The sequence below is a fragment of the Drosophila subpulchrella genome, unplaced genomic scaffold (assembly GCF_014743375.2).
Source record: "Drosophila subpulchrella strain 33 F10 #4 breed RU33 unplaced genomic scaffold, RU_Dsub_v1.1 Primary Assembly Seq380, whole genome shotgun sequence".
Taxonomy (NCBI): Eukaryota; Metazoa; Arthropoda; class Insecta; order Diptera; family Drosophilidae; genus Drosophila; species Drosophila subpulchrella.
The window spans coordinates 161,396-175,266 of record NW_023665602.1 but is presented as its reverse complement, the minus strand read 5'-3'; the positions used below and the strand labels follow the sequence as shown (position 1 = coordinate 175,266).

General features: G+C 41.6%; 1 protein-coding gene across 1 annotated transcript; it reads right to left on the bottom strand.

Moving 5' to 3' along the window:
* Window positions 1-355: 355 nt before the first annotated feature.
* On the bottom strand, window positions 356-972 carry LOC119561876 (transcription elongation factor 1 homolog). The gene is made up of 2 exons (XM_037875351.1): window positions 805-972; window positions 356-638 (listed from the first exon to the last, which is right to left on the bottom strand). The coding sequence occupies exons 1-2, from the start codon at window positions 918-920 to the stop codon at window positions 506-508; spliced, it is 249 nt and encodes an 82-aa protein (XP_037731279.1). The 5' UTR covers window positions 921-972; the 3' UTR covers window positions 356-505.
* Window positions 973-13,871: the final 12,899 nt, after the last annotated feature.

Here is a 13,871-nt window from a genome sequence, read left to right as displayed (position 1 = left end):
TTTTCGGCCAAATCCTGATACACGAGTTTACTTATTTACCAAATAGTATATGTAAAAGAAGTTTCAGGCAAATCAAAAATGTCAACTTAAAAAAGGTGTTCAGTTTGTAAAAGAACGGCCCATATTTGTACTTATTTAAAAGGGCAAAACTTAAGCTTTACTAGTTTACTTTCGTCAAAATCTATAGGATGATTAATTATTTGATTTTACTTGGCATCTTTTCCGCGAGCACATCGTTTCTGCGAAGTGATTTTCGAAAAAGAAGTTTATTTTCCATCCGTTTAACTTCAAGAGTCCGCCGGTTTTCAACCGCAACGCTTTTTGTTCCCTTTTCAACATATGAACACATTTCCAGTTTTCTGGCAGCAGCAGTGCGAAGCACTTTTACGATACTGTTCAGTTTAATCTCAATTTATTTTAATTTCGTGAACAAGGCCCTACACACTTAGCATTGATAGTAAATCATAGATATAAAAATTAGAATCTAACTTTAGAATAATTCTAATTAATTTGCAGTTTCACAAGCGTCTACCCAATCATTGTAAACATCTATAGGTTCTGAGAGAAAGTTAATTCCAGTTTGGAAGTCTTCTAAGCACACTCTACAAGTTATTTTGGCCGTGTTCCTGCCCTTATCCCTGAAATAATTATTAAATATCGTGTTATATAAACGGTTGAAAATTTAAAAAGATTTGGACCTGTTCTATCCTTTAAACTTTTAACGTATATCAACATATGTGTATACATATGTAGTCACACACTTATTAAAAAATTTTAAATTTCAGAACAGGTTAAATTATGTACATTTTAACTTCACACGACTTCTCATGATTGCAGAATGGACAATTAAATTGTTGATCAAGTGGTTCAATGTTTTTTCTTTTTGGCGGGGGTTTCCTTTTAGACTTCCTTCTACCCATTTTCTGGCGTTATTTAGGGAATGGATAGTTGATTCAATGACAACAAATCCTAATCAAATGTCAAGATAAAGATAAATTTGTATTTTCAAACCCGAACTACCACGACTCATACTCTAATGTTCGATTCCCACTAACCACAGATAGTTCAATAATAGCATCTTCTCACAGAAGTCTAACCACCGCTCGCTATCCTTATATCGGATGGTCTATTTAAGCCCCTTGCCTTAAGCCTAGTACTCACATCGACAAAAACCGCGAGCTAACCATAGGAGTGAGCGAGAGGCAAATGCGCTGCTAACGCTTTTCGTCGGGTCTCTTTAACAGATTTAGCGAGTGAGTTTCGATGAACGCCGTTAGCCGCGGCCCAAAGAATAAGAAATTTTATCTTTTTCGATGTTCGTGCAAAGGCGATGTGGAAACTAAAAATTAAAAATGGAAGGAAAACCGCCAAATCGCCTAAAAGAGGTCAGTGCAGATGACAAAAGGACGCCTAATCCAAGATGTTGCCCATTATTGTGGGATTTCACCGACAGGATGCAATACCACAACAGGGCAAGTCCGCAGAATAGTTGAAGTGCTGAAGGAGAATCCCAATGGGAAGGAACATGCCGAGTGGGACTTCGACCGATCTCCGACGAGCTCTCCATTGAGGAACGACCGGACTCCACCTCCACCAGCTATTTGGCAGCTAAAGCGGTGATGGGGGACGCGTCGGCTTTTATAGGGAGGAGGAGCTGGTGTAGCCATCTCCAGCCATTACCAGGATGCTGGGCGACATCATGCAGCTTCAGGCGGAACAACCCCGTTCCCAATCCGGCTCCCACTTCCTCAAGTTCCAATATGCCTAATGGGGTTAGGAGCTGGACTGCAGATTGCGCGGGAAAGATGGCAAAGCATAAACTACTAATTTACATATATAAAAGCATTCATTGAACATTCCATTTATTTGTATTTTAATTTCTTTGTGCACCAGCAGACTCTTCTATTTTAAATGTCTTCAATTGATTTGTTAGTAAGACCATGCTACATGTATTGCGGGTAAACTTTGAAAACTTCGGTCACACTACAAAGAATAAGATTTTTCGACTAGTAAACCTCTAAGCCGATCCGAGTACTAGGCTTTATAGTCCATCCATGGGAAACACATCTAGTTTTTGTAAAATGTGAATCTTCGGTTCCCACAAAGCACATTCACTGTCCGCCATCCGATAACAGCTGACCTGAACAGCTTATCACAACATAGAGGAAGGGGCGGTTTGAACTTGACGACTGTCGATAAATTTAATTTTCCTGCTCTTTGTTTATTAAACAAAATAATATATAAGATTTTCACCGATGCAAACTTTTGAAGCACCCACTTTCTCTTCTTAGTACACGTTTGGTTAAATATATTAAGTAAAGTAAATCCCACTGGGATCCTCTAGTGGATCTTGCTTCCTGTCGGTAAAGTCCCACAATAATGGGCAACAGCTTGGATTAGGCGTCCTTTTTTTTCTGCACTGACCTCCTTTAGGCTTATTTGGAGTTTTTCTTCCATTTTTAATTTTTAGTTTCCATATCGCATTTGCCATTAATTTAATTCTCTAATTCTTTGGGCCGCGGCCAACGGTGTTCATTGAAAATCACTCGCTAAATTTGTTATTTTTTCTGGTATTTCCTTAGCTCATCTGAGTACCGCGCTGAAAAACAGACCCGACGAAAAGCGTTAGCCGCGTATTTGCCTCCCGCTCACTCCTATGGTTAGCTCGCGGTTTTCGTCGATGTGAGTACTAGGCTTGAGCCCTCCTAAGAGTTTCACTAGTAGAAAAATCTTATTCTTTGTAGTGTGGCCGAAGTTTTCAAAGTGCATGTAGCATGGTCTTACTGTCAAGCAACTAGGTTTGTTGACAAACGGAAAACAAATCAATTAGATCATTTTAAAAAAAGGAGAGTCTGCTGATGCACAAAGAAATTAAAATAAAAATAGATGGAATTTTTAACGAAGGTCTATATTCATGTAAATTAGCTTTATACTTCCTTATCGTCCCACGAATGCTTCGCCATCTTTCCCGCGCCATCTGCAGTCCTGCTCCGAGTCCCAATGGGCATATTGGACATTGAGGAAGTGGGAGCCGGATTAGGAACGGTGTTGCCGACCAGCATTCTGACAATGGCTGGTAATGGCTCCTCCAGCTGTTTCTTAGCGGGCATCCTTTTTTCCTTCTCCCCACACAAGCCAGCAAGTCCTCCAGCTCCGCATGAGCTCCCAAGTAGCTGGTGGTGTTGAAGTCCAGCGATTTCCTGACGGAGAGCTCGTCAGGAATCGTATTACTAGTGGTTCTTCGAAAAAGATACTTATATTAGTACAACGTAACAAAATTCATTTGGCCAGAACTTAGGGAGCGAAGTCCCGCTGGAATCCTCTAGTGGATCTCCTCCAGCACTTTAACTATTCTGCGGACTTGCCCTGTTGTGGTATTGCTTTCTGTCGGTGAAGTCCCACAAAAATGGGTAACAGCTTGGATTAAGCGTCTTTTTTCATCTGCTATTATACCCATTTTTATACCCGATGCTCGTAGAGTAAAAGGGTATACTAGATTCGTCGAAAAGTATGTAACAGGCAGAAGGAAGCGTTTCCGACCTCATAAATTATATATATTCTTGATTAGGATCACTAGCCGAGGCGATCTAGCCATGTCCGTCTGTCTGTCTGTCCAGATTAACGCTGAGATCTCGGAAACTCTAACGCCCACAAACCGCCCAAAACTGTGGCTCCTACAGTTTTGATGCTAAAATAAACAGAAATGTATTGTTCTCATCAATACCTATCGATTGACGCCCACTTTAACGCCCACGAACTTCAAAAAATCGTATATATGAACGTGGATATCTCGGAAACTATAAAAGATAGAGAATTGGGATCTCAGATTTAGATTCCGTAGCCTTGTATGCAGCGCAAGTTTGTTACGCGAATATGCCACGCCTAAAAACCGCCCAAGCCTGTGGCGCCCACAATTTTTATGCTAGAATAAGAATATTAACTGAAATGTATTGATCTCGTCAATACTTATCGATTGATCCACGCCCACTCTAACGCCCATAATGCTTAAATCTGTCTACCGCCGGAAGGTGGCGCATTTCAATCTTGCTTTGCTGCTTGCATATCTCTATTTCCCTTTGGTCCCTTTAGCTGAGTAACGGGTATCTGATAGTCGAGGTACTCGACTATATCGTTCTTCCTTGTTAATTTTTAGTTTCCACATCGCATTTACACGAACACCGTCAAAGACTAAACACTTCTTCTTTGGGTTGCGGCTAAAGCCTAGTACTCACATCGACAAAAACCTCGAGCTATCCATACGAGTGAGCGACTAACGCTTTTCGTCGGGTCTGTTTTTCAGCGCGGTACTCAGATGAGCTAAGGAAATACCAGAAAAAATAACAGATTTAGCGAGTGAATTTCAATGAACGCCGTTAGCCTGGGCCTAAAGAATATGAAAATTAATCTTTGGTGGTGTTCGTGCAAAGGCGATGTGGAAACTAAAAATTAAAAATGGAAGGAAAACCCCAAAATTGGCTCCAGGAGGTCAGTGCAGATGAAATAGGACGCCCAATACAAGCTGTTGCCCTCTATTGTGGGATTTCACCGACAGGAAGCAATGCCACAACAGGGGCAAGTCCACAGAATAGTTGGATTGCTGAAGGAGATCCACTAGAGAATCCCAGTGGGAAGGAACATGCCGAGTGGGTCTTCGCTCTCTACACGGACATCCTGCCGGGCGTGTCCTCGCAAAGAAAGTAAGATCTGGCCAAAAGAATTTGGTTGCGTTGTACTAATAGAAGTATCTTTTTAGCAGAACCACCAGTAATATGATCTCCGACGACCTTTCAATTGGGACTCCGTACACCGCCACCACCAGCTACTTGGTAGCTTAAGCGGAGCTGGAGGACCCGCTGGCTTTGTTATTTTAAAAAAATATCACTTTTAATAGCAAAATAAATGTACTTCGCTGCGCACAAATTGAATAGTATGTTTCTCATTTAATAACTCAAACAGAATGCCCCAAAGTCTTCTACTCACCCTTTAAAATCATTTCGTTTGTTTTATCTTCGCTGTTGGCGCTTGCCACTCCTCCTATACCCTTTATAAAGCCTAGTACTCACATTGACGAAAACCGCGAGCTTACCATAGGAGTAAGCGAGTGAATTTCGATGAACGCCGTTAGCCGCGGACCAAAGAATAAAAAATTTAATCTTTGGCGGTGTTCGTGCATAAGCGGTGTGGAAACTAAAAATGAAAAATGGATGGTAAACCCCAAACAGGCCTGCAGGAGGTCAGGGCTGTTGCCATTATTGTGGGACTCCCCCGACAGGAAGCAAAACAACAACAGGGGCAAATCCGCAGAATAGTTGAAGTGCTAAAGTGACTTCGCTCTCTACATGGACAACCTGCCGGGCGTGTCCGCGCAAAAAAAGTAAGATCTGGCCACAATTAGAAGTATCTTTTTAGCAGAACAACCAGTAATATGATCTCCGACGACCTCTCCAGCAGCTTAAGCGGAGCTGGAGGACCCGCTGGCCTCTATAGGGAGGAGGAAAATAGGGCGACCGCAAAGGAACAGTTGGAGAGCCATAGCCAGCCACTGCCAGGATGCTGGGCGACTTCCTGCAGCATCAGCGGATCAACCCCGTTCCCAGTCCGGCACCCACTTCCTCAAGGTCCAATATGCCCATTGAGACTCGGAGCTGGACTACATATGGCGCGGGAAAGTATGCGATGCATCCGTGTGACAAGAAGGAAGCTTTGAACTACTAATTTACGTAAACCAAAACATTCGTTGAACATTCCATCTTTTTTTAATTACATTTCTTTGTGTACCAGCGGATTCCTCCTTTTAAAATTTCTCCAATTGATCTTTTTTTCCGTTTGGCAACAAGCCCAGCAGCTACATGGTCACACTACAAGGAATTAGATTTTTCGACTATTGAAACTCTTAGCCGATCTGAGTACTAGGCTTAAAGGCGTTCATCGAAATTAAAGTACTCACATCGACGAAAACCGCGAGCTAACCATGGGAGTGAGCTAGAGGCAAACAGGCGGCTAAAACTTTTCGTCAGGTCTGTTTTTCAGCGCAGTCCTCAGATGTGCTAAGGAAATACCGGAAAAAATAACTGATTTCGCGAGTGATTTTTCGATGAACGCCGTAAGCCGCGGCCCAAAGAATAAGATATTTAATCTTTGGCGGTGTTCGTGCAGAAGCGGTAAGGAATTTAAAAATTAAAATGGAAGAAAAATCCCAAAAACGGTTAAAGGAGGTCAGTGCAGATGAAAAAAGGCGCCTAATCCAAGCTGTTGCCAATTATTGTGGGACTTGACCGACAGGAAGCAATGCCACAACAGGGGCAAATCCGCAGAATAGTTGAAGTGCTGGAGGAGATCCACTAGAGAATCCCAGTGGGAAGGAACATGCCGAGAGGGACTTCGCTCTCTACATGGACATCCTGCCGGGAGTGTCCTCGCCAAGAAAGTAATATCTGGTCGAAAGAATTTGGCTACGTTGTACTAATAGAAGTATATGTTTAGCAGAACCACCAGTAATATATAGGCAATTGTTAAAATTACGTCACACGCAACTCAATTCCTACTGTTTACAAAAATCCATAAATAAACTTAATGGATACTCAGCCCCATGGTTGCAAATTATTTTCTTAATGACACTATATTGGCTTATGAATTATTTCATTGATTTTACATTATTTATACCACCTCTAGTTGGTATTTTGTACCATGTGCAAAGCTTTTGTTGATAGTGTACAAATCAGTATGTACAATATCTAACGGTTTAATGGGAGTCTCTGTCTTCTAAAGTACTCTTTTAGGTAGGTGTCTGTCATACTTTAATATTTGACATGTCTCGCATTTGTTTATGACCTGACTAATTCTGGTTTTTCATAATAGGCAAATAGACTATACGTCTCATATATTGCTCTATGATTTTTTGAGCTATGACGCCTTTCTTTTTCCTTTCTCTGCCCACCAATGTCTGTTTTTCTCCCCACCTTATACAACCCACTCTTCCTAAGATACGCTGCAAAAGATTTTTGTATTTCTTTAAAAATTTCATCAGGGACATAAATAGATCAAATTCTATGTGGTTTGAGCATTTCCTTCATAATTCTTGCAACTGGTTCCTTTTCGAAATTTGGTTCAGTTATTACTCTTCTAGTTGTATTTCTAAAAGGTGTTATCACCGTCCTATTTGATTTTGTCCAAATTTCAAGTATTAAAGGATTATTGAAATTATTCAGTGGTTTTTCCGCCACTTGAATTATTTCTTCAAAGTCTATGGTCCCTAGGTTGGTTAGAATCTTGCTTGCTGTTGTGAAATTGTAGCTCTGTTCTACTTGGAGCGTCTGCCAATACATTTTGCGAACCTTTCTTATAAACCACTTCATAATCATATTCCAATAGTCGCAATTACCACCTTACTAACTTGGAAAGTGCTCCATAAAGCCCATTGGCAAGGTTAGTGGACGGTGACATGTGATTTTTGTGATTTTGTGATCGAACAATTACGGTTCGATGTGTTTTATACCGCAAACTATAGCCAGCATATTTTTCTTCACCGTGAAGTAATTGACTTCTGCATCGTTCAATGTTCTGCTGCCAAATGCTATAAATGTGTCACTTCCCATTGCTCCTTGGGATAGCACTGCACCTAAAGAGCACAGCACTGCATCCGTGGTCAAAATAAATGGTTTTGTAAAATTGGTAAGATCCGGGTATCCTAAGACGGGGTCATTATATAACAGAATCTTGCAGTGTTCAAATGTTCGAACATATTTGTCATCGACAACGACTTGTTGCTTTCCTTTTAATCTTTTTATTAAATCCCTTATAAACTTTCTATAATATCCGATCAATCCCAAGAATGTTTTGGAAAAAGCCTTATGCCTTCAATCTTCTTTGGATTTGGCTTATCCCCTTCCTGACTTAGTACATGACCCCGATATCTATCTATCTATCTATCTATCTATCTTTTTTTGAGAAACTCCTATTTGTCTGTTTGTAATTTAAGTCTTGCCTCAATCAGTCTCTTAAATACTGTATGTAAGTCCTGTATGTGGCTCTGTAATGACGGTAAATAAACTATTATGTCATCCATGTATACCAAACAGATTTTTCCTACTAATTTTCCCAGAATGGGTTTCATTACCTTTTAAAAAGTGCCTAGGGCATTAGTCAATCCAAACGGCATTCGCACGTATTCAAAATGCTCATTTTCTGTAGTAGATGCAGTCTTTGCAATGTCCATTTTGACCATTACGACCTGATGGTAACCACTAGCTAAATCCAATACCGAAAAATTCGGAAAACATTGCAATTTCGACCGTTGTTGGAAATGAGTGCTTCACTACGTTGGTAAAAGTTCCCTTTTGAATTAAATATTTCTGGAAACTGAGAATACGGTTTCTAAAGGCTTTCCGCCTCTTCCTTAGTCAAAAAGTCCATTGCGAGTTTGGCTTCTATTTCTTCCGTGTCGTTACTATCTATTAAATTCAACTCACCATCGGAGTTTCGTTTAAATGGTGTCAGAATATCCATTTCCACAAAGTTATTCTTGTTATATGGTTTTACCGACAATTGGCCTTCAAAGTATAGTTTTCTTTTGAAGTCCGTAAAGTTTTCCTCCTGTAATTTAAAGCTTGCCTCTCTTTACCTGATAGATCCCACCAGTTCCAGATCCCGAATCAATTAATAGTTTCAGTGATCTTTTTCTCTTTTCTTTGACTACAATGTAGGGCAACACTGACTTGTGGGGTATCCTTCCATATGAACCCCGTTTGCTTTCCAAGGCGCTCTGGCAAAAATCCTTCTCATCTGCGATGTTGCTAAGGTCGTGATCACCACCTCTCTCTAACGTATTCATTGGGTTCTTGCATGACTGTCCAGTTTGCCACTGCTTGGCTCCTTTCGACTCTGACGGGGAGCATTTTGCTCCTTCTTGCTATGGCATAAATGCTCGTCTGTTGAAGTTCGAGCTACTCCCAGATGGTTGGTCATCGTAACGCCTATTACCACTGTGTTCTTTCCTATTACATCTATAATTACCTCTTTTACTAGAACCCAAAATTCCTTTCTGCCTCTACCGGTCGATGAATCCTAAATTACCTGTGGAGTAATAATTATCGTACCCCTTGTTTCTGTTCTATCCTTAATATTGTTGCCTGCTCTAGGATCCAAAGTTAACAGTGTTGTTAAACCTGGTTACCTCTCTTGTCCTAAGATAGATGTCTGTCTCTCGAAAAGCTACTTCATAAGCTCTTGTAATGTGTTTGGATCCCTACTCCGAACAGCACCGGCTAAGTTACCCTTTAGACCGGTTATAAAGGCTTCGAAACATGATGCCTCATACAACTTTCTTTTGGCTCATATTGCCGTTGTGTTGGTCTCCGTTCTTTCGATAATGTTACTCAAGGCCTTACGAGTGCCCGAAATCTCATCATAAAATGCTTCCACAAACAACTTTTTATTGTCTGCAAAATAAGTGATCAACAAATGCTTAATTTTATCCCAATTTTAACGCGAGTTTGATTATACAAGCAAAACATCTGTCTTTCCCTGAATTTTATTCCTTATCTGCCTCAAGACCATGAGACCCATAGGAGGAGGAGTCTGATCCGCCCCCTAATCATTAGGAGAATTTCTGCCGCATTTAGTATAAATTCATTAAGATTTTCTGCACTTTCCTCATAAGCATGCATCGATCAAATGACATCTGAAAGTTTAATTCCTTCCAACAAATCGAATGGCGGTAGTTGACCTACTAACTGGGCATCCATCCTTACTATCCTTTTCCTCACTTGACGTTGAAGCTTCTACTTGTATCTATTCAGCACTTGTTGGTAAGGTCGTAGCTTTCTTTAGGACTTTGTTCCTAGTCATTGGCCGTAATGACTCTTTAACCTTATTTAAATCTGACATCTATTTATCTTTTTACTTCTTAAAATCATATATTTGTCGTGAGTTACTTAAATATAGTGGTATTAATCAATGATAGTGTAAAAATTTCTCCAAATACTCATATCTTTTCCTTCTCCGTGTGTATGTGTGTTTTGATTTTTGTAGTAATTTACCTATCTTGGAAGCGAGGTTTGTCGTGTACTTATTCTCTGAAAATGTTATTATTCTTTTATTATTTTATTTGTTATTTTTTTGGTTATAACAATTGAACACATTGAATTGAACAATTGAATGTCTCTGAAAATGTAATGTGTGATTATGTTTACTAGCTTCTTTTTTTCCCGGAGGCTCCACCCTTAATTATTTTCCATCTTTTTTTTTTCAAATTTTTGTTATATTCATATTTTCTTCCGTATTCCTTCCATAAGCCACTGTGCTGAAGCTAACTGAAATTCTTGCGCGATGCAATTACTTAAACCAAGGGCAGAAAATCACCCTGTTATTTGAACTTCGTCATTTTTTCACACACTTATTTACTCGGCGACTAGTCCGTTGCGTCGGATCTCAGGATCGACCATGTTGCCAACCGTCCTACTTTGATTGAGATTTACGTTACGTCGAACCCTTGGTTCGACCGTCCTGGCTCGATTGAGTTGAGTCGCACCTTGTTTCGAACATGATGCATGCTTGGTCCGATTGAGTTTAAACGCCTCACTTATGCAAACTTGTACATACTTTTATATTTTTATACCCGTTACTCGTAGAGTAGGAGGGTATACTAGATTCGTAGGAAAGTATGTAACAGTTGATCAGGATCACTAGCCGAGTCGATCTAGCGGTGCTATAATAGCAATTTTAGCTGAAATGTATTGTTCTCAATACCAATCAATAGAAAGTTTGCCACGCCCACTTAACCGCCCACAAACTTATAAGAATCGTAAGTATGAACGCGGATATCTCGGAAACTATCAAAGATAGAGAATTAGGATTTTTTTTGTCAAACGATAGGTATTGATAAGAACAATTCATTTCAGTTTAAATTTTTACTCTAGCATCAAAACTGTAGGATCCACAGTTTTGGGCGGTTTGTGGGCGTTAGAGTGGGCGTGGCACTCTAGAGATCTCAGCGTTCATCCGGACAGACAGACGGACAGACGGACATGGCTAGATCGACTCGGCTAGTGATTCTGATCAAGAATATATATACTTTATGGGGTCGGAAACGCTTCCTTCTGCCTGTTACATACTTTCCGACGAATCTAGTATACCCTTTTACTCTACGAGTAACGGGTATAAAAATACAAAAAATGATATTCCCAATAGTCCCAATAAATAATATGTCAAAAAACATCGAAGCTATAATTTGTTTCATATTATTTTCCCACCAATTTTCAGATCGTTCCTATGGCAGCTATATGATATAGTCGTCCGATTTTGATAAAAATAAATTCGAAATTCAGAACTAATGAAAAAATGTCATTTCCAAGCTTAGAAGGTTAAGTTAAGTCCTTCCCGAGGGGCCTCGTATGTCCCCGGGAAGGACCGACTTAATACCTAGACATTCCGGTGTATTTGTGCTGTCCCAAGCGTAGTTCGTTCCTCCCAATCGATAGCGTTGGCCCTTGCATACAATAGAGTTCCTCCCAGTCAATAGCGTTCGCCCTTGTATACGTTATAATTCTTCTTTATTCAAATAAACTTAAGCTGACAAGTTATGTTGGTTCGCCGGTCCAATTGGCTCTGCCCCCAGTCTTCTGCGTCGACACCTGCTAGAGCCCCGTGAGTCCGGTCCCGGCGTCGACGTCGGCGTCAGCGTCAGCGGCCTGCTGAAGTTTTGCCGACCTTGCAGTTCTCACCGTGCTCCACTTGCACGGCGAACGGTCAGCGATCCCGAGCCAGGCCAGCGGATGTCGTTGTGCTGACTTGGCACGGGGTGCGGGAGGCAGGTAGGTCAGCGCCCGGCCGGCGCATGTTGCCGCGCTGCGTCGGCATCGCGGCGGGGGGAAGGTGAAGCCGGCCGGCCAGCCCGCTGCTGCTCCATCGCTGCTGGTACCATAACTTAGCGGCTGCAGCCACTCGAATGTTTTGGTGTTGCTGGGTGGCCGAGAGGGGGTGAAGGGAAGGGGGCGTTTGGCCGGTGTTAACTCCTCCCCCCACAAGATCTGTGTCCCACAGATTATTAGGCCTTTGTTGCGGGCTCCAGGGTGCCCTGCGTTTCCAGGTTCGCAAGCGGATCCCGCAGCTCAGGGATTCCTTTGGTCGACGTTATCTTTTTCCACACGAGGTACACCGCTGTCATGATGGAGAGAGCTATAACTAGTTCCACTGAGGAGGATATCAAAATCTCATTGGACATGACTGATAATTTTTTCAGGTTCTCCATGCTGAATTCGTGGACATACTTCAGTGATAGCTCATAACCCGTAGTTTTTATCTGGGTTAGCACGGCTGGCATTGCCATCAGGTGTGTTGACGAATAGCTGCTGTAGTTCCGGTCGCCGATTGTGATCGTTTCGTTGTCAAACTGCACGACGTATGAGCCTTCTAAGTGGTGTTTCTTGACCGGAGTGGATACTGTTCCATTGAAGTTTGTCAAAAAAATTGTACCGTCATCGACGAGCTCCACTGTTTCCTGGTTGGTCCTCAAGAAGTCGCATTCGGCTTGGCCTCCTTTCAACAGTCTGGGTATGCAACTGTCCTCCTCCAATTTAAGCAGGTCCTTTTCTCGGCAGACTGTTGTGTTACCAATGGATACACAATTTCCGATAAGGGCGTATGTTTCCAGGCTGACCATTGCCAGTGTGGTATATTTTAGCACAACTTGTTTACCGTCTGATGTCGTTGGGTAGATCCTCATCAATCGGTACTTCCTGTCCACTACCTTGGGCATCGCTAGGATGTACAAAAGGGTAGTCCCGTTTGTAAGGATTGTGGGTCTGGAAAATTCGACTGCCTCCACGACGTTTTGATAAGGAAGGCTGTCCACCTCTGCCAATATCATGTTGATTTCGTCGTGATCCAAGAGATTCGTGTTGACCACTCCAGTCTTTCCTAGTTGGCAGGCTCTCAGTATCTCGTTGACCTGGTCCGCTATTATAATCGCCTTGGGGAGAACGGCCGTCGTCACGTGGAAGTCCCCGTCTATTGCGTTGACTCTCCCGATAACATCGTTCAGCTTCTGGAGCGATTCGTGCGTTGAGTCAAACAGCTTAGTATTGATTCGAAACTGCTGGTTGTTGTCCCTTGCCAAGCTGTCCTCCTCTTTCAAGATGGCATTCCAATCCGATTTGTCCGGTGATCCCGCGAACCACTTCCAGGCTGATCCTAGGCAATCGATTGAGCGTTGTCTCCGTGTTGGTGCGCTATCCATGCGCGAGATTCCTTCCGAAGCGTGTTGCAGATAGTGGCAAACCAAGGCGCCAATATGTTGATCGGTGATTATCATAGCCTCGTTTGCTACCTGGTCGATGAGTTGCTGCATGCGGCCTAGATTGATGACGTGAGCCAGTTTGAAGACGCCATTGGTCCTCCAGACGGTACCTTGTTGTAAGGGGACAACCGGTGCATCATATTTGAAAATATGGAGAGCAGTCGCGACTTGAATAATCGCCATACTTGGGGGAGAGACGTTACTCAATTTTGTTTTTTAGTATTTAATCTTAACGTAGTGTTTATATTTTTGTTAATTGTTATTACTTAATTAATTATTTTTAGTTGTATGTTTTTTTTGTTTTCAATCTAAGTATAGGGTTTTTTGCCTTTAATATATTTCAGTTTGGCTGGCGTTTTAATATTTTACTAATTTTTTTATTTATTCTTGATTATTGTATTTTCTTTTATTATTTTTTTCTATATTTGCTCTTATAAAGGGTCTGTGAAACATTTTCAGCGAAGCGGTCTTTAACTTTTTATATGGGATTTATGGAAGACTTTCCCTGATTTTGTCTTGACCGTGACCCTACCGTCAACTTCCACCTCCTCTGGTTTGAATCGATTTTTATCCTTGC

Bases quoted from the DNA above. Each gene is read 5' to 3' on its own strand.
- LOC119561876 (XM_037875351.1), bottom strand. From the start codon at position 920: ATGGGTAGAAGGAAGTCTAAAAGGAAACCCCCGCCAAAAAGAAAAAAC. The intron at 639-804 runs GTACATAATTTA...TAATTATTTCAG, and splicing joins AAGTCGTGTGAAGTTAAAAT to GGATAAGGGCAGGAACACGG.